The 26,639-nt window shown below is 53.6% G+C and overlaps 11 protein-coding genes across 11 annotated transcripts in view; 6 read left to right on the top strand and 5 right to left on the bottom strand.

The window, feature by feature from the left end:
* Nucleotides 1-9: 9 nt before the first annotated feature.
* Nucleotides 10-1,410, bottom strand: DACRYDRAFT_74447 (glycoside hydrolase; the record flags this gene model as incomplete). The annotated part of the gene is made up of 3 exons (XM_040776067.1): nt 10-424; nt 480-1,009; nt 1,084-1,410. 3 exons carry the CDS (start codon nt 1,408-1,410, stop codon nt 10-12), a joined length of 1,272 nt encoding a protein of 423 aa, XP_040632177.1.
* Nucleotides 1,411-3,062: 1,652 nt separating this feature from the next.
* DACRYDRAFT_74445 (uncharacterized protein) lies at nt 3,063-7,349 on the top strand. Its single transcript, XM_040776066.1, has 6 exons — nt 3,063-4,094; nt 4,152-5,325; nt 5,381-5,577; nt 5,639-6,297; nt 6,345-6,987; nt 7,037-7,349. Exons 1-6 carry the CDS (start codon nt 3,111-3,113, stop codon nt 7,277-7,279), a joined length of 3,900 nt encoding a protein of 1,299 aa, XP_040632176.1. The 5' UTR covers nt 3,063-3,110; the 3' UTR covers nt 7,280-7,349.
* Nucleotides 7,350-7,771: 422 nt separating this feature from the next.
* On the top strand, nt 7,772-10,027 carry DACRYDRAFT_127580 (uncharacterized protein; the record flags this gene model as incomplete). Its single annotated transcript, XM_040770943.1, has 8 exons — nt 7,772-7,847; nt 7,963-8,058; nt 8,107-8,273; nt 8,326-8,655; nt 8,690-8,726; nt 8,776-8,942; nt 9,168-9,869; nt 9,920-10,027. The coding sequence occupies 8 exons, from the start codon at nt 7,772-7,774 to the stop codon at nt 10,025-10,027; spliced, it is 1,683 nt and encodes a 560-aa protein (XP_040632817.1).
* Nucleotides 9,230-11,348, bottom strand: DACRYDRAFT_19836 (proteasome-domain-containing protein). Its single transcript, XM_040771676.1, has 7 exons — nt 11,125-11,348; nt 10,912-11,062; nt 10,814-10,861; nt 10,571-10,764; nt 10,276-10,516; nt 9,920-10,222; nt 9,230-9,869 (listed from the first exon to the last, which is right to left on the bottom strand). Exons 1-6 carry the CDS (start codon nt 11,299-11,301, stop codon nt 10,086-10,088), a joined length of 948 nt encoding a protein of 315 aa, XP_040632175.1. The 5' UTR covers nt 11,302-11,348; the 3' UTR covers nt 9,230-9,869; nt 9,920-10,085.
* A 794-nt stretch (nt 11,349-12,142) lies between these two features.
* Nucleotides 12,143-14,237, top strand: DACRYDRAFT_98101 (uncharacterized protein; the record flags this gene model as incomplete). Its single annotated transcript, XM_040777508.1, has 3 exons — nt 12,143-13,655; nt 13,703-13,856; nt 13,911-14,237. The coding sequence occupies 3 exons, from the start codon at nt 12,143-12,145 to the stop codon at nt 14,197-14,199; spliced, it is 1,956 nt and encodes a 651-aa protein (XP_040632174.1). The 3' UTR covers nt 14,200-14,237.
* Nucleotides 14,238-14,252: 15 nt separating this feature from the next.
* DACRYDRAFT_92660 (uncharacterized protein) lies at nt 14,253-14,854 on the top strand. The gene is made up of 3 exons (XM_040777097.1): nt 14,253-14,301; nt 14,349-14,643; nt 14,697-14,854. Exons 1-3 carry the CDS (start codon nt 14,292-14,294, stop codon nt 14,794-14,796), a joined length of 405 nt encoding a protein of 134 aa, XP_040632173.1. The 5' UTR covers nt 14,253-14,291; the 3' UTR covers nt 14,797-14,854.
* Nucleotides 14,855-15,198: 344 nt separating this feature from the next.
* DACRYDRAFT_45962 (uncharacterized protein) lies at nt 15,199-15,866 on the bottom strand (the record flags this gene model as incomplete). The annotated part of the gene is made up of 2 exons (XM_040774674.1): nt 15,199-15,722; nt 15,779-15,866. 2 exons carry the CDS (start codon nt 15,864-15,866, stop codon nt 15,199-15,201), a joined length of 612 nt encoding a protein of 203 aa, XP_040632172.1.
* Nucleotides 15,867-22,469: 6,603 nt separating this feature from the next.
* On the top strand, nt 22,470-23,538 carry DACRYDRAFT_103770 (uncharacterized protein; the record flags this gene model as incomplete). The annotated part of the gene is made up of 3 exons (XM_040767815.1): nt 22,470-22,645; nt 22,709-22,870; nt 22,947-23,538. The coding sequence occupies 3 exons, from the start codon at nt 22,470-22,472 to the stop codon at nt 23,536-23,538; spliced, it is 930 nt and encodes a 309-aa protein (XP_040632171.1).
* A 911-nt stretch (nt 23,539-24,449) lies between these two features.
* DACRYDRAFT_29855 (uncharacterized protein) lies at nt 24,450-24,920 on the bottom strand (the record flags this gene model as incomplete). The annotated part of the gene is made up of 2 exons (XM_040774326.1): nt 24,450-24,514; nt 24,593-24,920. Coding segments are annotated over 2 exons (393 nt in total), but the record flags the coding sequence as incomplete, so codon positions are not given.
* A 749-nt stretch (nt 24,921-25,669) lies between these two features.
* On the top strand, nt 25,670-26,222 carry DACRYDRAFT_46352 (mitochondrial 30S ribosomal protein S13; the record flags this gene model as incomplete). Its single annotated transcript, XM_040774697.1, has 2 exons — nt 25,670-25,714; nt 25,785-26,222. The coding sequence occupies 2 exons, from the start codon at nt 25,670-25,672 to the stop codon at nt 26,220-26,222; spliced, it is 483 nt and encodes a 160-aa protein (XP_040632169.1).
* Nucleotides 26,223-26,498: 276 nt separating this feature from the next.
* The window catches only part of DACRYDRAFT_46626 (BET3 family protein), a gene marked incomplete at both ends in the record, with an annotated part of 1,564 nt that continues 1,423 nt past the window's right edge, over nt 26,499-26,639 (bottom strand). The window contains one exon of the mRNA XM_040774720.1: nt 26,499-26,618. Within this exon, the coding sequence (XP_040632168.1) occupies nt 26,499-26,618 (120 nt within the window). The remainder of the gene's footprint in view (nt 26,619-26,639) is intronic.

Raw genomic sequence — 26,639 nt, 5'->3', positions numbered from 1 at the left:
GGGGGGGGGCTAAGCCGCAGACCAGAACAGACTCGGGCTCGAAGGCGTCGGTTGGCGGTAGGGCATCGCCCGTGTCAAGCTTGGCAGAGGCATTGGTACCTGACCCTGTGGGATGCCCTGTGGCCCCTGCTCTCCTCTGGGTGAAGCCCAAACATACCTCTGCAGCACCGGTGCTAGATCTTCCTGGAAAGCAGAGAGGACCTCGCTCGCGTTCGAGAGCCTAAAATCGCGCAGCGTGCTTATGTTACTGTCTGTTTCTACTTTTGACCATTCGAAGAGCATGAGCAGTTTTAGTCTTGGGTATTGGGAGAGGAAGGTGCTGTTGGTTAGGGCTTGGGACCACCAGGCTTGTTGGACTGCTGTGTGCGAGGGCTCGACGTAGCTCGCCGGTTGGCTAGTGGTGTTCCAGTGCCATGCCGCGCCGCTGTTGTTCGTTAGCTGCCAGCGCTGAGCGGAGGAGGGGGAGGAGGGGGGCTTACGACTCGGAGAACATGCATGGAAGGTTCGTACAGTATGTCGAGTAAAAAGGAGTGTACTGCGTCGCATCCTGCGTTTCGAGCTCGGGGGGTGCGTACCCCGTCAGTGCGGCTTCTACGGTCCCTGGACCGGGGAGGACGTTATAACTATTCGGGTAGATGCCTTTGTAGTAATATGACACTCCTGCCCAGTCTACGAACTCGTTCCCGGGGTAATAGGGCGCGTAAGCGTCGTCCGCCGACGTCAGCTGACCATCGTTATCCGTATCCAGGGCAAGCCGGTCCTGGGGAGAGACGACCGAGTCCAGAGGGATAGAGTACGGGTACCCGGGACTAGCGTTAGGGGACCAGACGAGCGCACAGCTAGGACAGGAGGACTTGAGGATGGAGTACATCGTGCTCCAAGCGAGCTTGAACGCTGTGGGCTGGATACCCCAGATGTCCCAGTTGCCGTTCATCTCGGGTGCGAAACGGAGGAAGACGGCGCGCCCCAGGAGGACGTAGGTCTGGAGTTGGACGCCGAGGGCTGCCCACTGGTATGTGTTAGTGAGTTGAGGGAGGGGGGAGGGAAAGTGAGTGAGAGGAAGGGGGAGAGGGGGAGACGTACATCTTGTTCCTGGATAGCGGCAAACCCCTGTGTAGGGTAGACAGTGACATACACGCCGGCGTCCGTGCCTGTCTCCCATACCAAGCTAGCGTTAACGATACCACCCTGTCCAGTGACTTCGTCGAGATTTCCAGCGGGGATGGTCTGTGCGAACTGGAACCAGGGGGTGTTTTGACCTAGGCGCTGGTTGAATGATTGGGGCGAGTCGGAGGATGTGTCGAGCCATGCGCCGAGGTAGAGGGTGTTGTCGGGTGGTTCGTTGAGGGCTTGTTGTGCGAGGGAAGGGAGGAGGAGGAGGAGGGCGGGGAGGAGGGGGAGGAGGTGCATGATGTGCTGCGATGAGATGGGGGGTGTTGGATGCCAGCCAGTGGCTAAGATATGCTTGATAGAAATGAGCGGTGAGAGAGAATATTAATGGTTATCGGATGGTTGATCGGCAGGTTGATCGGCAGGTTGATCGGTCAACGTTGACAGAAGATAGTAAAGGCGTACCACGATGCAGAATAGTAAATACCGTACGAAGCAGTGACGTGTTCCTTCTCCTTCTGCCGGTACACTTTGCATGCTCTTCCTCTTCTCTTATCACACCTCTTAAATAGATCAATACACGTTCGTCGTTCCCTTTTGTTCATTCATGCCTTTTGTAAAACTTTACTTTCATTCCTCGCCTCCTCTCCGGAACCTCCGGTCTGGTTCATAGCCAGCAACGCACCAGCACCGCACTCGCTCCTTATTATTATCCAACCAAGACGTACATCCCGCACCTTGGGTATGCGGTTTCCCATGTTTCCTCTCCTAAAAGCGAAAATTCTAGTAGCGTGGCGCGTTGCCTGCGGTGGATGGGCCAGCGGTCGCGAAGCACTCATGAGGGTTCGGCCCTTGTTCGTAACTCGATGAGAACGTAACTCTGCCGTCATAGCACCGCCACGTATTCATTCCCCTTGTCTCCGATCGGCGTTAAAGTGAGTCAACCCTTTCCCCCTCTTCACAAAAGCTTGATTGCTTACCAAGCCTCCATCCACGTGATTGAGCGTAAAGTGGATTTGTCGGTGAGCGGGCGGTACGGCCTGTATCCACCAATGGGGAGACGCCTCCGATGAAATACATCGTAGGAAAACAAGACTCTGACGCCTGAATCAGCGTTCTCTCTCCCACTTTTCATAGGTGAAAAAGGCGCGTAACAGCAAGCAAAGGCTCTCCCTTGCTCGCTATTCTCCTCACAGATGGCGTTATGTCCCCAAGACCCAGTACATGGCTGGGGTCCTCTTCTCTTCCCTAGAGGGGGAAACGACCCTACCCTCAACTTTGGACTGGCACCGTGCTTCGAAGATGCCGTACTCAGAGGCGCACTTCCCGTTCTTTGGCTTCTCATCGCAGGCCTCGTCGCTGCTGGTACGCTCGGTGTTCTTGCTATATATATGCACAGGCTGACCATATGACAGCTAGTTTAAGAGGAAAGAAAGATCTGCCACTGTCTGTCGCTGGTACGAGGTTGTATGCCCTCAAACTCGTGCGTCTCTCTTAACCATCAGAATCACCTCTCTAACCCCTTATCAGGCACTTCTTGCCGCTCTCATAGGCGTACAAACTCTCTCTGTCGTGTTCACCGGACTCCGCAGCCCAAGTCCATTGGGCGACGAGCGCCTTTACACGAGCATTACCCTGCTCCTGGCATACGTGCGTCCTCTCTTCCTACCCTGACGTCCACTCCCCTTACCCTTGCGTAGATCTCATGCCTCCCTCTGACGAGATTCGAGCACAACCGTTCGCTCGCCGGGAGCACCGCGCTGCTCATCTTCTACCTCCTGCAATCCCTCCTGCTCCTCTTCTCGCTCACACCGCTCTCCTCCTCCCCCCCTCTCCCCCCACTCCCTCTCCCCATCCTCACCCTCCTGCTCCTCCTCTCCCTCTTCGTGGCAGAATACGCCGGCCCCCTACACCCCCTCCCCGGCCCAACGTCATCCGTCGACCTCCTACCCTGCCCCGTCTCCCGCGCAAACATCTTCCAGCACCTAACTTTCAGCTGGATGACCCCGCTCATGGTCAAAGGCTACCGCAAGTTCCTGGAGGAAGACGATCTCTGGGCCCTGCGCCCGAGCGATAAGGGGGAGACCCTTTCCCGGGTGCTGGAGACCGAATGGGGGAAGGAGAAACGGAAACCCCGGGGCAGACCCAGTCTTAGTCTTGCATTGCTAAGAGCGTATGGAGGACCGATGATCACCGCTGCGGGGCTGAAGATGCTCCAGGACTGTCTGAGCTACGCTCAGCCGCAGATGCTCCGCCTTTTACTGCAATACGTCAACACGTGGGAAGAAGCGCGCACAAGCGCTCCCCACCCCGAGCAAGGGGAAGACGTCAAGCCGGACCCGTACCGCGGGTACTTGATCGCGCTATGCATGTTTGGAGTAGCGGTGACGCAGACTATGTGCCTGCATCAGTACTTCCAGCGCTGTTTCGAAGTCGGTATGCGGGTACGCGCGGGCCTCGTTGCGACCATATACAAGAAAGCGCTCGTGTTGTCTAACGACGAGCGCGGGGCGCGCGCAACGGGGGATATCGTCAACCTCCAGAGTGTGGATGTGATGCGTCTGCAGGACCTATGCACGTATGCCCAGATCCTCTGGTCCGGCCCGTTCCAGATCATCCTCGCTTTCATAAGCTTGTACAACCTCATGGGCTGGAGCATGCTCAGCGGCGTAGCGATCATCATCGTCTTCATCCCGCTCAACACGCTCGTAGCGCGGTATCAGAAGAAACTGCAACAGCGGCAGATGGCGAACAAGGACGCGCGTACGAGGCTCATGAGCGAGATCCTAGCGAATATACGGAGCATCAAGCTCTACGCCTGGGAGTACGCGTTTGGCCGCAGGCTGAGGGATATTAGAGAGGAGAGAGAGGTAAGGATGCTCATGAAGATTGGGATTGTGAATGCGGCGAGTGTGCTGCTTTGGGGCAGCGTACCCGTGCTGGTGAGCTTTGCGACGTTTACGATCTATGTGCTTACGAGCGATGTGAGTCTCTCCCGTCTTTCTCCTCTTAGTGCGCCATAGCTGACTGATACTGGCCAGAAACCACTCACGTCGGATATCATCTTCCCCGCTATATCCCTCTTCAGCCTGCTCCAGTTCCCGATGGCCATGTTCGCCTCCGTTATCACCTCTTTCGTCGAGGCTTCAGTCGCGATCGGGCGACTCGAGTCCTTCCTGAGCGGCACAGAGCTCCAAACCGACGCGGTCAAGCTCGAGCCGTTCCCTACGGCCGCACAGGGGGACACGCTCGTTTCGGTGCGGGATGGGGAGTTCAAGTGGTCTAGCTCCCAGAATGAGCCGACGCTGCTCAACGTCGACCTTGAGCTGCGCAAGGGCGAACTGGTGTCTGTCGTTGGCCGGGTTGGGAGCGGCAAGTCCTCCCTCGCTGCTGCCGTCTTGGGGGAGATGATCAAGACTGAAGGAACTGTCGTCTTACGGGGAAGCGTCGCCTTCGCACCCCAGCAACCGTGGATCATGGGCGGCACCGTCAGGGAGAACATCACCTTCGGGCACAGGTACGAGCACGCATTTTATCAGGAGACGATCGAGGCCTGCGGGTTGAGAGAAGATCTCGCCATCCTATCCGAAGGCGACCTCACCGCTGTGGGGGAACGAGGTGTCTCCCTCTCCGGGGGCCAAAAGGCACGCATATCCCTCGCTCGAGCCGTCTACTCCCGAGCGGATATCTTCATCCTCGACGACCCGCTCAGCGCGGTGGACGCACATGTCGGAAGACACATCTTCGACCATGTGATCGGCCCCCAAGGACTGCTCGCTTCCAAGGCCAGGCTGCTCATTACCAACGCGATCCCGTTCGTCCAGCAGTCGGATAACATCCTCATGATTCGGAATGGGGTCATCGTTGAGCGGGGTACGTTCAGGCAGGTGATGGCGGCGCGGTCGGACCTCTATAGGTTGCTGAACGAGTTTGGGAAGATGAAGGCGCAGAGTGTGCGCCGGGTTGAGGAGGAGGAGCTCGAGACGGAGACGATCGTCCCTGATGCGGAGGAGGACGAGGAGAGCGACGAGACGATGGCGGAGAAGGAAGCGCGTGGGTTTGGGAAGGAGAACTTTTCCCGGAGGTTTAGTCGCGCTACGTTGCGTCGCGCTTCGGTACTTTCTACGGGAGAGAGGAAGAGGGAGATCATGGAGGTTTCTAAGGCTAGCATGAGCTCGAAGGAGATACGTGCTGTTGGGTCTGTTGGTGCGAAAGGTCGGTCGGCGTCGGCTTTGGCTTATCCCCCGGCTCATGCTGATCCGCTTGCCAGTGTATACCGAGTACCTCAAGGCGTGCTCTATCCCGGGGTTTATCGGCTTCTTCGTAGCGATGTGCCTTATGCAGGCTGCTCAGGTTGGACAGAACTTGTGGCTCAAGGCTTGGGGAGAGCATAACCTGTGCAGCGGGGACAACGGGGACAAGGGTTTCTACCTCGGCATCTTCTTCGCTTTCGGCTTGTCGTTCTGCGTAAGTTAGCCAGTTGCGTGCTTTACGCAGTACGCAGAAACTCATTCCTCATTCGTCCCAGGTCCTCTCCTTCCTCTCTAGCATCCTTCTCTGGTGTTTCTGCACCCTGCGCGCTGCCGTCAAGCTCCACGAGAACATGTTCCAAGCGCTGATGCGTTCGCCCATGTCCTTCTTCGAGACCGTGCCCGTCGGTCGGATCCTCAACGTCGCAAGCCGGGACGTCGCAGTGGTAGACGAATCCCTCGCGCGCGTTTTCAGCTCTGCGTTCCGCACGTTCGCTTCGGTATTCAGCACCATCCTCGTCCTCGCTGTCTCCTCCCCGCCGTTCCTGCTCTTTGTCATCCCTATGTTCTTTGTCTACCGGCAGATTCAGCGGTACTACCTTGCCTCTAGCCGGGAACTCAAGCGCCTCGATGCTGTTTCCCGCAGTCCCGTTTTCGCCTCGTTCCAGGAGACGCTCGGTGGCTTACCCTCGATTCGCGCCTTCAGGCAGCAGAAGCGGTTCATCGCGGAGAACGAGGCTCGCGTAGATGCAAACCAACAGGCGTACTTCCCTTCCTTCACTTGCAATCGCTGGCTTGCGGTTCGTCTTGAATTCCTTGGGAGCTGTATCATCCTCATCAGCGCTGTGCTCGCTACGTGGAGCGTCATCACTGGTAGAGTGAGCGCGGGTCTTGTCGGTCTGATGATGTCCTATGCTACCTCCGTCACTGGCTCACTGTATGCTACTTCATCTTTGGGCCTGTGCTCTGACTGACATTTCTAAGGAACTGGATGGTACGCTCCGCCACCGAAATCGAGACGAATGCCGTCTCCATCGAGCGCTTGGAGCAGTATGCTGCCCTGGAGCCTGAGGCGCCGTACGAATTGCCAGAGAAGACTCCGGAGCCTGCGTGGCCTGAGCACGGTCGCATCCAGTTCGAACACTACTCGACTCGATACCGGAAGGATGGCAACCTTGTTCTCAAGGATGTGGTATTGGATATCCAGCCAGGCGAGAAGATCGGTATAGTGGGCCGTACCGGTGCTGGCAAGTCGACTATGACATTGGCGTTGTATCGGATCATCGAACCGGCGGAGGGTACGATTTTCATCGACGGTGTGGACATCATCAAGCTGGGGTTGTACGACCTCCGCTCACGACTGAGCATCATCCCACAAGATCCTCAGCTGTTTGAAGGCTCTGTCCGCCAAAACCTTGATCCCGAGGGCATCTACGAGGACAGCCGTATCTGGAGTGCATTGGAGAGTGTGCAACTGAGCGATTTCATTGGTCAGATGGAAGGCAAGCTGGATGCTCGCGTAAGTGAAAGTGGCTCGAATATGTCCATCGGTCAAAGGCAGCTCGTCTGCCTAGCACGTGCCTTGTTGAAGGATACCAAGATCCTTGTGATGGATGAAGCCACTGCTGTACGTTGTGGCTCCACCTTTCTTTGATGCAGACTAACAAAGGGTTCAGGCCGTTGATGTCGAGTCCGATGCGCACATTCAGCAGGTGATTCGACAAGAGTTCGCCGCCCGAACCATCCTGACGATTGCTCATCGTTTGAATACCGTGATGGACTCGACCCGGATCTTGGTAATGAAAGAGGGACGAGTGGCCGAGTTTGCAGCCCCGGAAGAGCTGCTACAAAACAAAGATTCCCTTTTCTATGGGTTGGCGAAGGAGGCTGGGATCCGTCAGGATAAGACCGAGAATTAGACATAGACTTCTGCATCGCACATTTGTGCTGTAGCTCTAGCTGCGATCACATAGAATGCTTCGTTTGAACAGGCATTGAGATGGGTCTACGGCGTGGGTCCAACGGCAGAATGCTGGACCGAGGTCCTGCAGTATTATCGAGTTTGTGGCAGGAGTGGCAGTGCAGGACCCTTGCGCAGCCTTAAGGCACCGGAATTTGATTCCATTAGACTATCTATGTGGCCTATATGTGGGGTAGATTGGCCCGCGGCGGCGACCTTCTCCCAAATTGACGACTCGACATCTGCATCGGCCCATCACCCTTGGTTGCCAACTGGGGCTACGGGCTAATCCGTCTGATTGAGAAGTGATGAGCGTTCTTCTCTATTCTCTCGCGATGCCTTTTTTGATCTGTCTTCTACATCGTACGCATGTCCAGCCGCACTCGTGGTGCATGCTCCAGCGAGCGGACCGCTGGAACCAAGCTCTGGTTCTCAGGACGACGTACTTAAAATGGAGACCGCTTCTTTGGTGAAGGCGACGTCGTCCTTGCTTCGTCAAGATACTGCGGACTGTTCTTGGCGCTCTTGTTTGTGCGGCCAGCGCCTTGACAAGCTCAATCTCTATCCTGCCCAAGCAAGCACTCAAGGATTACATCAATCCAATCATTCCCAGGTTCTCCCCTGATCCGAGCTGTATTTGAGTCGATGGGACGTTCTACTGCGTGCACTCGTCCTTCAATGCGTTCCCCGGCATTCCGGTCTACGCGTCTCGAGACTTGCAGCACTTCAAGCAGATTGGTCAGTGTTCAAGCAATCTCAGCATGCAATAGGACTGACTGATGGCAGGCAATGTCATATCTCGTCAGGAGCAGCTCCCAGGGCTAGCAAACACCAATGGTAGCACTAGTGGTGTTTGGGCAGCTACAATACGCGAGCATGATGGGATGTTCTACGTGACGACAACCTTGGTTTACGACAATATGTCTCAGCAGAATCTGTCGCGGTGGGACAACGTAAGCTGCATCGCGCTGCATCCGGCCACTCGCTCAGCGTCCGCCCGTCCAGATCTTGTTCACAAACCCAGACCCAATCGGTAACCCTAACGGCTGGTCAGATCCGATCCACTTTTACTTTCCAGGCTATGATACTTCCCTCTTCTGGGACTACGATGGCAAGATTTGGGTGCAGGGTAGTCATGCATGGCAGATTTATCCTCAGATTCAACAATATCAGATCGATCTATCTACAGGGCAGTCGCTGAGTGGTGATCCAGTCATGATGTGGAATGGAACTGGCGGTCCTGAAGGTCCACACATCTACAAGAAGGATGGTTGGTACTATCTATTGATTGCTGAAGGCGGGACTGGACTTAGCCATATGGCTACTATGGCGAGAGCGATGAATATCACCGGATGAACCATACGAGCAGAATCCAGTCTTGACAAATGCCAACACGACTTTGTACTGTATGGCAATACCCATGTTCACTATCTGCTCCTTACAGGTTTTGTGCAGTGCAGACTGTGGGTCACGCGGACATATTCAACGACACGGCCGGCAACTACTGGGCAGTAGCACTGGCTACACGGAATGGGACGAAAAACTACCCGATGGGTCGAGAGACAGTGATGGTACCTGTCGACTGGTCTGGGGATTGGCCGATAATCACCGAGAAAGGGGCCGTGCTGAGCGCCGGCAAAACCCTAGCTCTTATGCCGAGGACACGGAATCTGAATACAAATGAGGAAATTAACACGTTTCCATGGAGTTACCATACCATTTCTGCTGTCAGCATTTTGATCCCGAGCCAACCCGAGTAAGAACCCTACTCTCACGAGCTAGGGGACGTGATAATTGGTCATACACACGTAATCAACGACGGGATAATTGGTCATACACACGTGCAGATGCAAGGTCCTCTTTCACCGAGCGAGTCTGCTATCGACAGTGAATCGCTCGCCTATGAGCAGGCCACGGGTCATCTGGCTGGAGCAGATGAATGGGAGCTCTTCGCGCCTGGCTCGACCCTCCCAGCACATTACCTCTACCTTCGTATTCCGGATACGTCCAAGTACGCAGTCTCTCTTGATGGACATCCATACTCCCTGTCATTGCTCGGGAGCTGGCGGAATCTGACAGGCACAGACGGTCGGACAGGTAACCCGACCTTTGTCGGCAGAAGGCAAACTCAAGTGAGGTTCGAGTCGATGGTCGACCTTGACTTTGACCCCCAGCTGGATGGCGAAGAGGCAGGCTTGACCGTCTTCCTACAGCAGGCGCAGCACTTCGACTTGGGCGTAGCTTCGCTGTCCGCCTCGTCTGCCAGTCAGCAAGGATACCCCGCTGCCGGAAACAGTAGCCAGCTTTCACGCTATATCCGATTGCGCGCCGTCACGGTTAATTCGACACATCAAGGCACCGTCGACCCCATCTCGACACCAATGATCTTTCCTCTTAACGTGTCACTAGGCGAACCAGTTAAGCTTACGCTTCGCGTGCAGGCGCCGAATGAGTCCAGGTACCTCTTCAGTTGGTCTGAAACAGGCTCGGGCATCTGGAACGACATTGGCGGCGGTGACGCGACTCAAGTGAGCGGGGGATTTGTCGGAGTGAGTACTCACATGTCGCCAGCGTTCTTTCAGCTCATTATGGTTCGCAGACAATCATAGGTATGTTCGCCACGGGCAATGGTGTGAATAGTACAACACCGGCATACTTCTCCAACTTCATTTACTCGGGCTGGCGAGATTTTCCCGGTCAGCCGTAGGACAGGGTTCGTCTTAATGACGGGAAAGTGAATGAAATCATCGTCATTGTACATGCTTTCACGCGGATGTATCGATAGCATCTGCATCTGATGCACTCCGACCCGCAGTCCTGACCTCGTAGCCGTATCCACCACCTGTGGCGCCAGGAACATTCCCTGGACCATCGTAATGCATCTTTGTGACATCGTAGTTTCCTGTGCCATAGCAATCAACATGCATATAATCTGGCCCACCACGAAAGACTTACCAAGGAACTCCCACCCTTGCTCCTTCACGTGGTACAGGTTGATGGTGTTTCCAGAGTAGGCGTCACGATGCCCAGCCGCATAGATACTTCTCCTGCCAAGTTCTTGTGCATCCTCATCACTCAGATCCCAGTGGTATCCTTGATCCAGCACACCATATGCGTATGTCGAGCCAGATCCAACTGAGAAGATGTCCCCCTTCAGACGGGTGCCGTCAGAGTCGACGTAGAACAATGCGGGACCCTGTCAAAGGTTTAGGATTGATCCAGACGTTCTGTAGAAGACAAAGACGCATACAGTTTTATCCCAACCGCAGATCATGGTTCCCATGCTCAATCCCATGCCCTTGTACGAGTACACGAGGTTGCTCAGGAACTTGCTCGCCGCTGCTACGGAGATACGCTCTCGGTTACGAAGTTCGTGTAGTCGGCACTCGATACCCAGGTACGTCTCCCAGTACTGGCAGTCTGCAGCACCACCAGCCATAGTACCTAATAGAGTGTCAACGATGTGAGAGCTTGCAGGTTAACCAATACGCACCCAGCAAGTACGGGTTGATCTCAATGACCTTCTTCACCGTGCCGGAAGCTGTATGCATGATCAGAATACGAAGCAAGACCCAGCATCTCGAAACTGACCAATGTAGCTTCCTGCCGTCGCACGAGAGTCAACGGCCACAATGATACCACCTTTGAAGCGAAACGCGAGGGTCGTTGTACCATGTTGGATCTTTATGCGGCAGCTGGGGTCTGCATAGTCGTCCGTATGCATGCGGAGAAATGCAGAAGGCTGTTGTGAGGTACCATCAGTTGCATAAGGTGCCAGGAACACCGGACAGGGGATTCACGCACGTCAGCAAGGCTGGGCACCTTGAAAGACGGGATGCCCTTGGTTCCCAGGTGGCCAAAGCCGGCTTGCGAACCCCAGGTGAGGTCAGAGTACTTTTCATCGTCTTCGACGGCAATGGCGCCCTTTGAGTGAGGGAGTGCCGATGAGCTTGGTGCAAAACGCGATACGAATGTGTTCATTTTGGAAGGAGAGGACGACATAGAGAGATAGACAGATGTATGCGCGTCCCTTGGGTCACTTAGTCCAAGGAGACGCCTCAGCGCTCAGGACGCGCAAGCGCGTTGATGTGCTTCCGCCTGTCTTCTTTTGTTTCCGTGATTCCCCGATTAGGAAAAATCTGACCGATTGAAATGGTTTCCGAAACAAATGAGCTAGAGCTATCACTACTGCAACAACGAGCACGACATCAAGAAAATTAGGTCATCACGGAGTGGGATAGACAATCATCGGTCATGACCTTTCCTCGATCCACGCTACCGGAGGACAGCCACAAGGCACAGCAAAGCCGACTGACACCGTTTGACTTCTTTCCAGAGGCCATCATCGAACGGTGACATGGTTCATTGTTGACGCTAACATTCAAAACGACCCTACACAACGTGCACGATAATACGAATCGCAACCCAACCTGATTACTATCATGCACTCTTGTTGCGGCTAAAACTGCCGTGAATTCGCACGGTAGACAACTGTTCCTACGCTCCCGAACTCAGGCACCGTTGTCTCCTACCGCCTCCTTGTCTGCACAAAGAGACTCCAGGGAGCACAAGCACAATCAGGACCAGGTAACATTGTTATGTACAGTAATTGCTACACTCGGCTCCATTGGGCCAAGTCCGATTGTCGCCTCATTGCCGCCGCACCACGGGCCTTCGAATACACGCGGAGACGATTGTCTATCAACAGCATATAACGACTTCTGAAATCGTTCTTGAATTCGTACCTGACATCCTGCTCATCGACCACGCCTCTTCTTTTTTGCCACATCTGTTCTTATTGCATAACTATTCGGCTTCTAACATGGCTTCTCTCCCGCAATCCTTCAAGCATTGTCCCTCTTGTGGCTGCTGGCAACCCGAAGGAATACCACACTGCACAACTCCGGGTTGCGGTGTGGCGAACCCCGCACCGCCTACCCCGCGCCGCTCGCCGAGGGCGTATCCATATGGCAGCCCTTATCCGATCGCTAGTCCCTATCCTGGCACTCCATACACCCCTCCGCCCGCTTGGACGTCTCCTCCATACCCAGGCCCGCCTCCGTCTTGGTCCGGAAGCCCATACGCAAATTCTCCCGCATTGCCGATCTATCCTGGACGTAACGGGGACCTGTATGAATGCCGCAACTGCGGTGGTCAATATGCCACTCGGTGGTGCGGATCCTGTGGGCGCGATCTCAGCAATGACGCGCCCTATCTCCCCGGCCCTCGTCCTCCAGCATTAAGGGGACACGTGAGATCCTCGCCGAGTCCAAAACGAAATCCGACACCTCCCGCCAGCTGGAATATCGAAAATGTACCAGCCCCGGTACTTCCGTCGCCACGTCGCAGAATGAACACCCGGGATCTTGCATACGGACCGATGCCTCCCATGCGCATGAATGCTTCGCACCGATCGAGTGCATGGCCTCCTGCACCTGAGCCTGTCATGCCCGATGCAGTGCCCGAGATACCAGATTCGGCATACTATCAATCACGCTCATCCCCAACCTATCGTGGCCCTGGATCAACTCCACGACGAGAGCTCCGAGAAATGCCACAACCTCCTCCTGAACCACTAGGGAACAAGCTGAAACGACAGAGAAACACTGTCCCTGTCCCTGTGCTCGAACCCTCTGGTCGCGCATCACCTCCTCCCGTTGAGCGACAGCATGTGCGAGGAAGTCGACGACCTGAACATGATGAGTGTTTTGAAGAAGCTCTCGCCGAGACCAACGCCGGTATTGCATCACTCGAGATATATCCGCCCACCGTTTCTGTGCCGGTTCGGTATGCAATACCTCCAGACTCACAGTCATTTACCGGTTCCGAACGATCTGGCAGGGGCACGTTCCCTCGACTTCGTAGCGCTCTTCGAGGGAAGTCCCCCGAGAGATCGAATCGACCAAAGTCGCCCGTTCGTTTCGCTCCGACTGAATATGATCAACCCGAGGACTGGAGGGCATGCCCACGTCGATCTGGAAGATTATCACGCCGTGCGACTGCTTCTGGTTTAACTAACGCTTCTGCTCCAATCGTGGAACATGACGATGGTTGGGAAGACGCACAGTTAGATGAAGGTGAAGTGGAGCATTCGACATCTTCTTTCAACCACGTCCCTGCTGCATATCAATCATCCGACGATTGGGTCTGGACAAACCCAGCCTTCACCTTACCAATCGTACCAATCAAACGGCTTCGAGCACCTTTTGATGATATACTTGACGGGGATGATACCCACAAAGACCATCCGGCTGGGAAAGAAGCCCTTGTTCATCCTTCAGGTGGTCCGACTCCCAAGTTGCAGCATTTTGTGGAAGCATTGTGTACTTGGATTTGTATGTTACATGTCCGAGTGAACCGATAGATGCTGATCTGTCATCAGGGGCAAAACAACCGAGTGATGTCCCTTACATTACAAAACGTCGGCTGCAGTTCTTAGAAGGAACTGTAAGAAACTCGGGTATCACGCAAATATACAAGGATGACGCACTGGAGGAAGTCTATCAAGCGTTTGGCCTAGAGTACGCCAAATCGAAGTGAGTTTTGTAAATCATACATCAGCGTCCTGCCTAATTTGTATTTCGTTATAGTGATGAACCAATGTTGACCTTTAAGGGTTTTCTACGCTATGTTGACCTCTGGATCCTTTGCGAACCGCGTTTTGTTTGCTTACAATTGAGAGCCTTGGTTCGGCACGTCGGTTTCCCACCACCAATGACAGAGTGGCAAGATAGAGAATGGCTATTCGATTCATGGATGACTATATCCCAGTCTCATCCTGATGCAGATACATGGAGAAGGACCTTGCACCAATACATGCTTGCTGGGAGTAAAGTCATCGAGGGACGAGGTGATGCGCCATTATGGGCGACAGCCTGAAGGAACGGCGGACATTAGATTGTGGGGTGTGGACATGGCAAAAACCTGGTGCTAAGTTCGAGTATTAGTGGGTTCACAACGGATATATCATTATGAAAACGTGTATGTCTATTGACTATCCGGCTAGTGACATACTGATCCGAGACCAGCAAGAAAGAAGCGTCGGAATCAAAGTCAGCAGAAAATATGCGAGTCATCAACTCTTGACGCGAGGGTCCTACTCACCGACCTCTCACGGGACCGTCATATAATGTCTGCTAATGCAACGCCACTTCCCGCTATGCCGGTGTCCAACGTACCGCCAGGAAAGTCAATTATTCTCGGTGCCACTGGTCACCTTGAGAAGGTACAGAACGTGCTCAAGAAAGACGACATTCCGATCTTGAACAGCACATTGGTGAGATGTGGACTGAGCTTGGGAAGACTCAGACCAGGCTGGCACGAGTGAGTCATCATACAGTCCACGGCTTTTGCAACTTGCTAACGATATTTCCAAGTTGGAGAAATCCTATAATAAGCTGGCACTACGAATCGGGTGCACAGCTTTTGAGTCTCTCACTTGATTGTGCATGGGAAGGTGTGAGCATTGGGGACTAGTTTCTTTTGCCTCCATTTGCCAATGTTGTCCGTCCAGTCCTGTGATACCTATATCCCCCATTCATAGTCAACAGGTTAACAAGTCAATATAATGTGAAGCTCCGGCGCTAGAAGCGAAGTGCTCCTCATGTGAGAGGATGGCAATGTCTAGCAAGTGGAGGCTGAGTTCTAGGGGATGTGATGTTCGGGAGTAGACAAATTTGAGCTTTGATAGCTGTTGGGACGATTGTAGAGGGACATCGCTCGGGCAGTTAGGGACTACATATACAAGCACACATCTTTGGATTCATATTCTCGATCAGTTACAAACAAGCACAAAGGACAGTTCCCATCTCTGGGTATGTATCTCAGAACAGCGCCCAGCGCCCGGCGCCTGGCTCTAACACACGCATACATGCGCGTTCACCAGTTCTCGCGATGGTGATGATGATGATGGTGCCTCTCACCGCCTTCCCACTCTCCAGGGGGAGGCCCGTTCCCCCCACCAGGCGGCCCGTACCCTCCTCCCGGAGGCCCATATCCCCCACCAGGAGGTCCATATCCCCCACCAGGCGGTCCGTACCCTCCTCCCCCGTACCCACCCCACGGCCCCTGCTGGTACTGCTGATGCCAGCCCTGGTACTGCCCATACCCTCCATTCCACTGATATTCCTGGGCAGGGCCGCCCCACTGCTGAGCATACTCCGCCCCCGTCCCACCGCGATACCGTTCATTGGCGAACGCGTGCGCCTGGGCGACAGCCTGGTGCTTCGCCCGCTCGCGATCGATAAAATCGAGTCCTTTCGTTTCGGCCAAACGGTCCACTTCGGCTGCGGCGATCGCGGCCAGGATCTCTTTCATCGTTTCGTGTGTAGGCTGTTGACCCGTTGCGCGGAGGTGCGATTCCCAGGCTTTCATAGCTGCGAACCCGGCGGCAGCTGCGATGGCTAAGGCACAAATATGAGTACTGGGCAGTCGTGGAAAGGAATGAAAGAAGACGTACCCTCATGCGTCCAGCTAGCCTTATGCTCCGGCTGCACATACCCCTGATAGGCGTACATCTGCCCATGGAGCTGTTCAGCCTGCTGCATATTGATCATCCCCCCTCCGCCTCCTCCGCCGCCGAGCATGCTAGCCATGCCGCCCATGCCGCCTCCTCCACCTCCACCGCCCATGAACGCGCTGAGGATGTTCTCCATCTGGTTGGTAAAGGCTCGCTGTTGTAGAGGGCGAGATGAGGTAGGAGAGCCAGCAGGCCAAGCCTTTTATACACGTTCACCCGCTTATGTCCCTACAACCGCGGACGTGATGGGGTCCATCCGTCCAGCACAGCACACGTGCACAGGAATGCATAGCAACGCCTCGGAGCCGCATCTCCGAGAGGAGTGCCAAGCCAGGGTTACCTGCATCTATGCCAAACCCAAGCAGTGGCTATGTGTCTGCCTAGTGATCCCATCCAGGTCTGCCAGTGCCAAGGAACACAATGTGGATGCACTGCTAGTGCCAACTTCTCACTCCCCACCTTGCCAAGCACACCATCATGGCAGCCCAAAGATATAGTCTGGAAGGTGATCAGCACCTGGTGACACTACCCATGTGCAAGCAGATCCCTGCCCACTTGCCCCCTCATGACCCACACCCCTCATCAACCCCCACATGCCTCTTCACTACCCATGCACCTCTTCACTACCTGCATGCCTCTTCACCACCTGCTGAACAACCCCACCTTTGGTGGGGTGTGTCAGGCCAGTATTCCCATGCATATGTGGACCCTTGGAGACTGTTGCACAGCACTACGGACCCTCACAACATGGACAACAGACCCCTGCAATGAGTCTTGACTCTCCAAATATTTGGCATGACAACTACTGGTTTCCCTCACAATGGGATTGACCCACCCAGATATTTGGCATGCCAACCTCTGCCTTGGTGAGGTATCCAGATACAAGATTAGTATTGAGCACAGCCTAGAGTAGCTAGTATAAGTAGTTTCCAAAAACTCCTGTACTTAGCTTATCTGCCCCCTTTTCCATTAGCATTTATACAGATCTGATTATTGCACTGGCAGACTTGACTTAGCATATTTGACTTGACTTATCATGATTGACTGCACCTCTGATTTACTGACTGACTTTGGCACCTGTGACTTTACTGACTTTTCCCCCTCTTTCCCCTGCAAGTTCTTGCACACCTCCCATCAGACTGATATATTTGGACACCCAATATTTCAGACACCTCTTGGGTTGGATCACTGCTCAAACACACATGGCTCTTGCACAAAGAATTGCAACTGAGTTGGGATATCACACACTTGTGATCGATCTTTTGGGGAGCTCAAGGCAGAAGGCATCTCCTTGCTCAATAATTACCTCAAACAGATTGGGCAATCTTGCAAGCAGTTGCTGGACAATAAGGAGCTGGCTAGGCCTGTTATATTGACAAATGTTTAAACAAGAAATTGCCATCACAAGGATGTTTGCATGCACCCTGCCTGGTCATCTTTCTTCAGCAGCTGGCTCATTGGATGGAAAATTCTCATGCATTTCAATAAACATAGTTACTATAATATATTATGCATCCTGCTTTTCAGGCTATGCTCCCAAACCCCTTGTTGGACTCAATGGAATGTCCAAGAGTGGAGAGCTAGTGGAAGTAAGTGCCAGTGGTTTCATCCCGATGGTGAGTTTATGATGCTGCTTGTGAGGAGGTGTCAAGATGTGATGTGGCCATGAGTTCTCAAGCAAAACATCATCATCAATAAGCATGTCAATGTGATGATGGTACCATTCACCATGTCCTGTCTGACAACCATTGCAAACCAAGGTTTCCAGATTGTGCACATGGGTCTTGAACTCACCCCACAACCTCTTGGTATTCCATTTGTCAGGAGGGTTGGTAGCTGGGTCACAGGTTTGTGTCAACAAGGCTTTTTTCTGCTGCTTCAAAGGGGGCTGCCCAGGGCCAATGGCCAGACCATGGTCTCTGTTTTCATAAGCTCCTGTAGCCACAGGCTGCAGACAAGTTGGACATCTGCAATCTGCTGCCAGCTTCATATTTGGCATTCTGCGGGTGTTTCTGGGGATAGTTTTAGGAATGCCTGGTCCAAGGAAAGCCACTCAGTGGCAACAATACTCAAGGCTATCTTGCTGGGGATGTTTGAGAAGGAGGTTGACACCTCCCATACTTTCATGAAAATGTGATTGAAGGCTTCCCAGTCAGTGGCAGCTGTTTGGCTATAAAGAGTGTTGCTTGGACAGAATGGAGCTTAGATTTTCTGAGTGCCTATTTTGAGCAAGGCTAGATAGACTTGGAAGTAAATCATACAGTCAAATATGAAAACTGGTTCTGAAATCCCTGCATGTATGTGGTCAGCAGAGAAGAGAGTCAGGGAACAAGTTGTATGAGCCTTGATTGGGAAGGGGATTGACTTTGCCAGTCCTGGCAATGACCCTGTTGTCCATTCCCCAGCTAGGACTATGATGATGCCATGAGATGCCTTGGCAATGAGGACCAACTGTGAAACTGCATGGGCTCTCATGGCCTCAGGTAGAATTGAACAGGAACCAGAGAGGACACCTTGTCAGAAGAGGTCTTTAATGTCTTTGGGCAGCTCAAGGGTCTTGAGGAAGTCACCAGTGATAGATTCAGCATCCATCAGACCCAACTCATGGTTATCCAGCCCCCAGGCACTGCTGAAGGAAACATGCTTATCTAGGAGGACATGAGCTATCAAATGAGTGGAGCATGTACATGCTGTGCATACCCTGGTCAGTGGGTATTTGTGAGGAACCATCTGACAAGCTTTCATCCACACCATAGAAGGAAAAGTCCTCATCATTGGGCTGTTTGAGGCTCAGCCTTGATAGCAGGACAGCTCTGAATGGAATGCAGACATATGGGGGAATATTGCCTTCTGCCACCATCTGAGATCAGTGATGGTCTTTGTGCTTCACCTCTTCCATGCTCAACAGGGGACAATGGGCTTTCATGCTGGTCATTTGGCTTTCATGCTGGTCATTTGAGAGTGGGGATAGGTTCAACATCAATGGGATGACAATGGATGCTCCCTGGTGGGACATCATTAGGAAGGTGCTGTCCTGATTTTTGGGGAGGGTGGTTAGGAGGAGGCTGGTAAGGGTGGCATGAGGGGCTGCAAGGAACTGCAAGCTGCAGTCAGCAAAAGGTCAATCACAGGGTGCTGATGCTGCAACACCTTCTCACCAGCTCTCCCCAGAGGCTCACTGACAATACAAGGGGGCTATCTTTGAGGCTGTGGACATTGTGTGAGTCCATGACAGAGAGTCATGACTAGCATGAGCATTGTTTGCCATGATTTGGAGTTCCACAGGGCATGATGTTGGATCAAAGGGATGTGATATACTAGTCCCATGCAGGCATGGAGTGTGCCTGCCATCTGACCCAACACAATGGTATTCAAGGCACCACCATCAGAGGGCATCAGGACATCCAGGTGCAGGCCTCGAGGGTGTCCTGACCACACCTGAGAAGATGCCATATACATTTCCCAATGGTCACAAAGGACCTGGTGTGTGAGCAGCTGCAGAACCACATCAGGTCTTGCACTGAAATGCAACCCCAGAACATGAGGCTGCTGTGCTTTATCTCAGGTTGCTTGAACTGAGGGCTATTGATGAGGCTAAACATGCTGTGATGGAAAGAGGACAGGCCATCCTGGAGCATGTGTTCATTCATCTCCAGAAGTCATCAGCATTCAGTTCAGCTTTCCAATTAACTTTGAATGTAGAGCAACAGCCACACATTTTGACCAGAAGATAGGGGAGAGAGCCCAGGAGATGTGGGCTTTGCTACAAAATGTGCTACAAAGCCTGGACTGGCCAGAACCCAGCCTCTGGAAGACCACCATCACCCAGATTGAGGCATGAGTGCAGAATTGTGAAAGATCTCCAGAAGGCTGTCCAGCTGTATGAGGTCAAGAGCCTGTTGCCCCAGTCTGTCTCTCAGCTCACATTGGCATGTGTGCAGAAGAGAGCATCTGACCAACTTCATTGTACTCCAGGTCTCTCTTTGCCAGAAGAATTGATATGCCTCAGAGCCAGAAGGCTCTGAACAACTTTGAAGTCATGCATCAACATGAGTTGAGGTCCACACCATCAAAGGAGGTAACTGGCTATGGAGCTGATGAGGCTGTCAGGCTGACAAGACCATTTCCAAATGATGATGCTAAAAGCAGCCTTCCAGATGGCTGATATTGTGGCCAACTCATGCCCATTTTCAGGAATGAACCCCAGTAATGTCCAACAAGCAGCCATCACATCCCAAAAGACTGACTACACATCTTTGCAGATCTGCCCAAGGAGTTCCTGAAGGCTGCAGAGATCATGTGCATTCTGATCAAGTGTACCTGATGTCAACTTTGAAGGAGCAAGAGCATAGGTCAGCAGCATACATGCCTGTGTGAAGCAAGTCATCATGACTCCATGTGTCATTGCTTACTTATCAGAATGGATTGTTTGTGTGCAGCACAAAAGAAGCATCAACTCTCATTCAGTCCCCTCACCCATGCTGGCCTGTGGGCTTAATTGCCCACTATCTGTCAATCCTTGCATTAGGCTTGCAAAGGGATCCATTGGTCTCAGCTTTTGAGGTGTGCATCCTTGCTTTGCCTTTAGCACCTCTTTCAGCAGGGTCACTGAATCACTCCATTGTCACTAGCTCATGCATGTCACTGCCAGGTCAGCCATTACACTGAGCATGTCTGGATGGCCCTTGCTGAGCACCCACTGACTGGCCTCCAATACTGCAGTTTGAAGCTTCTTCACCTCCCCTCATCATCCTTGGTGCTGATATGTTGATGCCAGCTTAGCCATTGCATCATGCATGTTGGGGTGACTCACACCAAGAGACTTGCTCTGCCCCTTCATCACTGTGCTGTACAAGGACTCTGCCATGCTCCATCTTCCAGCTTCCTGAAGCACTAGTCTTGTCCCTCATGCTGAGCAGGGATGCATCCAGTCACCAGCAGAGGATGGGCAAGGAGGGAGAGGATGCATGAGCCTGCTCACACCATGGGCAAGGGTGTGAGTGTGGATGAATAGGAGTGCAGAGGGGGGATGGAGAGGAGAGGGTGTGGGTGGGCCATTGCAGGCAGCCACCTGTGTAGCTGGGCCTGGTTTGGCTTTGGTCTTGCATCTGATCTTGGGATGTCAGGCCAGAACCAAGGTGAGGATTACACATTGACAAACAATGACTGGATGATCAAGCCAGGCAAGCTGGTGCTCATAGACCCTGGGGAGGAGGTGAAGGCTATTGTCAGGGCACCAGCTCATTGCTTGGTCAAGAGACATGACTAAGCCTTTATGACATGGAAGTAGCTGGTATACCTTGGCATGTGCTGGAACCTGCTGGAAGGATTGGATGGTCAGGTGACCTGCTGTGCATGGCTGTGCATGACCTCATATGACCTGATCACCTGACTAGGCTGAGTAAGCAAAATGTTCTAGCAGGTTCCACCACAGAGGTATCAATATAAGGCCTACTCTGCCTGGGGACTGTCTCTTCAGACTTGGTCTCTTAGGATCATCCACAGATACCTATACTGTAGATAGGTCTTAGTCATCAGGTCTACTCCACTTCCTTGTTGCCTGCTTAGACTCTTGGCACTCTTAGGTGAGCAGACTTAGTCAGCCTGTGTTGCCCTGACATGACCCAATGTACTCCAAGCAGCATAGTCCCAGCATAGTCATCCAGATGCACATGTCTTTAGTCCATGCACCCATCAGCATGGGCATTACCAGCACAGCCCTTAGGTTTGAGCAGAGTTGGGGGAGGAGCAACATACCTAGACATGACAATGAGCACATATGCTGGTCACTTAGCACACCCTGAAGCACACACTGATACTTGTGCACCCACAGCCCATCATCTATGCAACAAAGTCATGAGCATACATTTGCATCAAAGAATGGCAGAAGGAACATGTGGCATGAGAAGGACAGGGTGAATGAGAAGGGTGAGAGACACAATGGTATGGGAAAGGATGTCAGTAGAGATGTACCACCATATGCTCCCACCTGCTGACCTCCTCCACTCTCCTCATAACTGCCTGCTCCTGGGAGGCAGTTGAAGCATGACACCACCAAAATGAAGCTGGGCAAACATGACACATGACATTGGCATCTGACACCCCACTTGGGTCAGAAAGCAGCAAGGGGCAACAACAAGTGTGCTCTGTGCCTGTGCCCTTGCATGCCTCAGATGCAATTTACCTCATAATTTCCTTAAATGGTAAGCAACCTTTGGATTGCACAAGTAATGTGTGCAACTTTTAATGTACACACAAAATTATTATTATCAAATGAGACTTTTGTGTGTGGAATTCACTAATATAGTTATATTTATTTTACCAAAAAAATGCATAGTTAATTAGTATAAATTGGCTGAAAATTGAATAAAATTTCCTCCTCACCATTTGGTGTGGTCAGCCAAAGGCACTGAGGGTGTGGTGTGCTCTCCCACAACACTTTCCCAGTAAATTGAGTTTTTTTGGCCCCAAATTGTAATTAATTGGCTCTCTATTTTTGTTGAAATGTATACTAGATCTTAGTGAATTCCACACACAAAAGTCTCATTTGATAATAATAATTTTGTGTGTACATTAAAAGTTGCACACATTACTTGTGCAATCCAAAGGTTGCTTACCATTTAAGGAAGCTATGAGGCAAATTGCATCCGAGGCGCGCAAGGGCACAGGCACAGAGCACACTTCTCGTGTATACTCGAAAGCGGCCGAGGTGGCGGAACCGGATTTCCAGTTACGTCATTCTGTGCTCCAAGTTCCTTCATCGCTCGCAGTCCTCTTCCGATCCCAATCACTGTACAGCCAGCACAAGTAAGCGACGCCCAAATCCGAAATGCGGCCAGCTCTCCACCGCACCCTCATCAACAGATCTAGAGCACAGCGCTCCATCCCTCGCAGCCGCAGCATCTGGACACCTTCCACGCTCACGCCCAAGCCTAGCCTAATCGTGCGAGAGCCAGATCCGGGCGCGACGAGGGAAGTGCCTACACCTTTGGTCTTCGTTAGTGTCCGAGAGTGGGAGGGGAGTGGGGATGGGTGAGCGTGTTCGTTCTGAGTTCTGACTCTGTTCTCGTCGGTCTGCTACCTGGAGAAGATGCTAACGGCTTCCTAGGTTTGACCAGATGTCTGCCCTCTATTCCCTACGAGGGTATAGGAGTATAACGATCGACATTCCTCTCTCTTCCCCCTCCCCTCACCCCCCGCTTGCCCCTCCTCGCAGAGCAACACCCACCGCAACACAGAAGCCCCTCTCCCCCTTCACCGGGCTTACACAAGCCCTCCGAGCCTCTCTCAGGCTTACGGCACTTGCTTGGCCCCCGGTACTCCTCGCCCGTGGGATGGGATGCCTACTTGCCCAAGCGTACGTGTCCGACTTTCCTGTCAAAGCGCTCGTACTCCTCCAGCCACCTACGAGCGTGCGTTCAGTAGCTGATCGCATGAGAGATCTCGGTGTTAAACCTGGCTCTCCGGAGCAAAGCAGAGAGGTACAAGAAGCGGAGTGGGAGTTCACCTATGAACCAAGGTTTCCCATCCTGGTAGTCGATACGCCCCCAGCTGCCGAAAAACAGAGAAAGGAGAATAGGATCGTACGTGACTGGGGTGTAGAACTGCTAGAGCTTGAGGGGCTGGACGGGGGGGATGGGGATGGGGTGGGGAAGGTCGTGACCGAGGTAGAGAGGTGGATGGATGGGGTTGGGATTTAGCCCACTGGGGGACGGTGTAGGCATACGATGGTGTACATTAATTGTACTTGTACATGTTACATATGCATGCGGGATAACCCAATCCATCCATTTAGCTCCAATCCATCTCAGGTGTACACTCCGTCCACCTAAGCATGATCTCAAACAACATGCCTCCTCCCTATATTCCGCCAAGCAGTCTATTTCTCCGGGCCTCCTTCGTCAAGTGCTCCGTCCCTCCCGTCTTGCTCTCCAGGCTTACTCACGTCGGAGCCTCTATTCCACTAACAGTACTCTCCCTGGGGGGATGTACGTACATATCGGACGTCGCCGTGAAAGCGCCCGTGAGGTCACGTGATACCCCAGGTCGCGCCACAGGTTGGAGAGCGAAGGGGGGGGGGGGTTCGGTTAGTGAGCCAGAGCTAGAAAGGTGCATGTGGTGGTCGTTTAGCCGACCGGGGGATGTAGGAATAAAGTAGTGTACATTAGGCTTAGGCACTCATACTTGTACTTGTACATGTCGTTCCTATCTCGATCCATCCTCAAGCGCGTCCTTCCGATAACTACAAAACAGTCTAATTTCCTTCCTGTTCCTCTTCTGTTGGCTGGTTGGTCCCTGCCTCGGCTGGTCGGTTTTTGTTCTGCTCCTCTTGTTCTTGTTCCTGTTGCGCAGTGGTGTGCGTCGGATTTGGTTCTTCTTGCCCCACCCGCTGGTCCACCCTATCGTCCACCTTGTTCTCCTTCTCCTGCTTGTCCCTGCCCTCCTGCTTGTCCTGCTTGCCCTCCCTCTCATCCCCCCTCTCCCTCTCCAGCTCCTGCCCCCTCACCCCCCGCCCCTCCCTCTCAGCCAACCACCCCCTAATAGCACTACTACTAATCTTCCCCTCCCTCAGCTTCTGCTCATCCTCATGCGGCAAACTCGGGTCGGAGGAGGAGATGACGTCTATGACGTAGACTTCGAGTGGGGGGAGGGAGGCTTGTGCGCGGAGGGTCGCTACTGGGAGTATGTTAGGCTGCGGGGGTGAAGTGGGATGGGGGAGAGATGGTGGGATGGGGGGGATGGGATGGGACGTACTCGCTTCGGCCCCTGCTACTGTCTCACGACTAACGACAAGCGCGTCAATCCCCCGATCCCAAGCCGTCGGCCCCGCCACATCCCTAATCTCCACACACCTAACCCTCACACTCGGCCTAAACAGGGTACAAAACTCCTGTACCGCTCTCGTGCGCATCTCCAGGCTCTGAAGCAGTTCCGCGTGCTTCTTCGATTGGAGGAGGAGAGGGGAGGTGAGCCCTACTACGAGGGATTGGGTGAGGAGGAGCGAGGAGGAGAGGAGGATCCGGTGACCGGCGTGTAGGTGGTCGAACGTCCCCCCTAGGGCGGTGATGTTGTGTGTGGAGGGGAGGGAGGGGGGTGTCGAGAGGGGGAGGGGGAGAGGGGGGAAGGAGGGGAGCTGCGGGGGAGGGAGCGGGTGTCGCGGGATGGGGGCGAGCGGGTGGGTAGGTGAGATAACAGGTTCGTCTGCGAGGGATGAGCGACCGGAATAGGGATTGAGATAGGGATAGGGAGAAGGAAAGCGCACCTCCGGAACAATAGTACAATGTATCCCACTCCACTCCTATCCTTGCCACTTCCTCCCACTCTCCTTCTAGCGGCTCGAGCAACACCTCAACCCTCCTCTCCCACTCGCCTCTCCACACCGCCTCCCTCGTCGCTTCCACATAAACGACTGCGAGCAACCTCTGAAGCGCGGTCCAGTGCTGTCTGATGTGCAGCCCTTGCGGGTAGGGCAGGAAGAACGGGGAATGGAGTATTATCAGGAGGCGGGAGAGGGGGAGACGGGAGACGACCTCGAGGGGTGGGCAGAGGTGGGAGGGGTGTTGGATGTGCAGGAGTGTGGGGAGGGGGAGGAGTAGGATGGCGCGGTGTTGTTGTTGCCCTTGGGGATGGGTGTGCTGTTGATCTGACATGGACAGGACAAGTACTAGCAATGTGTCGTGTATGAGAGCATGAGCAATGATGACCGCCCGTTGAAGGGGATGTCGTGACTAGGAAGCCATATAACCTAATAGTGGCTGTGTACTATTCAGACCATTTTAGCCTTTCATTGAGTGTAATTTCACTCACGCTTCTGCATCGTCCACATCCAAGATGCATTTGTTAGGCGTGAACCTACCTGATGGACATTTGGTATACGTACGCTCTCCTTCCCTCACACCATTCCCCCTCACACCCATACCCTCACTCACCCTCCCTCGCCCTCTAGCGCGCCCTCCGTTCCTTCTACGGACTCAACTACCACCTCTCCCAACGGCTCTGTTCCCGATTCCAAATCCACCTCCGTACGCGAGTTAGCGAGCTCACCGACCCCCAAATCTCCGCTCTCTCCGCTTACCTCTCTTCCCCCAGTACGGTTGCGCCCCCTCTGAGATGTCAGCGGGCTCCTCCCGGTTTCCGGGCTAGCTTGAGCGACCCCCTTCCGGCTCCGGAAAGGAGTAAGAGGATGGACGACCTCGCCCTGCTCAAGCTCGAAAGTGAAGGACGCAGGGTTGTGAGAGAGAATATCGCCCATTATAGGGAGATTGGGACGTATAGAGGGAGGAGGCACGCGATGGGCTTCCCGGTGCGGGGGCAGAATACCCAGTCGAACGCTAGGACTGCGAGGAGGATGAATAGGCTTGAGAGGAGGGGGTATGTTACGTGAGTCGGTTTTTCTGGGGGGTGGGAGGCGGCTGATAGCATGTCATGTGTAGGATGGCGGTGGGTGGTGTGCGCATGGGAGGGAGGGAGGAGGGAGGGGGGGTGTTGAGTGCCCTAAGAGCTTTATGGTCACGTTCATAGTCTATAATACAATCATTCCCCTGCCTACGTGCATCCCCTGCTCCTATCGCACCCAATCCTAACACCAACCCCTCCCCTTCCCCCTTCCCCCCTCCCCAGCCAGCTAATCCTCCCCAGCAGGCTAATCCTCCCCAGCAGGCTAATCCTCCCCAGCCGGCACCTCCTCCTCCAAATACCGCTTGAGCGTGACCCTAATCTCGGTCGTCTCGTCACCCCTGAGGACGTCGGAGAGGAATATGGCTTCCACTTGGAGCTGTACCTGTGGAAGGGGGGGGGAGGG

The sequence above is a fragment of the Dacryopinax primogenitus genome, assembly GCF_000292625.1.
Source record: "Dacryopinax primogenitus strain DJM-731 SS1 chromosome Unknown DACRYscaffold_2, whole genome shotgun sequence".
NCBI classification, from domain to species: Eukaryota; Fungi; Basidiomycota; class Dacrymycetes; order Dacrymycetales; family Dacrymycetaceae; genus Dacryopinax; species Dacryopinax primogenitus.
The sequence above is the reverse complement of the archived record's forward strand: the minus strand, read 5'-3'. Positions and strand labels throughout refer to the sequence as shown.

What these genes read in the sequence shown, in the direction of transcription:
- DACRYDRAFT_74445 (XM_040776066.1), top strand. Translation starts at nt 3,111, where the DNA reads ATGACCCCGCTCATGGTCAAAGGCTACCGCAAGTTCCTGGAGGAAGAC. An exon ending in CTTTCGGCTTGTCGTTCTGC is followed by an intron (nt 5,578 to 5,638) that starts GTAAGTTAGCCA and finishes CATTCGTCCCAG; the next exon opens with GTCCTCTCCTTCCTCTCTAG. An exon ending in TGATGGATGAAGCCACTGCT is followed by an intron (nt 6,988 to 7,036) that starts GTACGTTGTGGC and finishes CAAAGGGTTCAG; the next exon opens with GCCGTTGATGTCGAGTCCGA.
- DACRYDRAFT_19836 (XM_040771676.1), bottom strand. Translation starts at nt 11,301, where the DNA reads ATGAACACATTCGTATCGCGTTTTGCACCAAGCTCATCGGCACTCCCT. An exon ending in GACGGCAGGAAGCTACATTG is followed by an intron (nt 10,862 to 10,911) that starts GTCAGTTTCGAG and finishes TCATGCATACAG; the next exon opens with CTTCCGGCACGGTGAAGAAG. An exon ending in GATCAACCCGTACTTGCTGG is followed by an intron (nt 10,765 to 10,813) that starts GTGCGTATTGGT and finishes ACACTCTATTAG; the next exon opens with GTACTATGGCTGGTGGTGCT.
- DACRYDRAFT_92660 (XM_040777097.1), top strand. An exon ending in CTCAGACCAGGCTGGCACGA is followed by an intron (nt 14,644 to 14,696) that starts GTGAGTCATCAT and finishes GATATTTCCAAG; the next exon opens with TTGGAGAAATCCTATAATAA.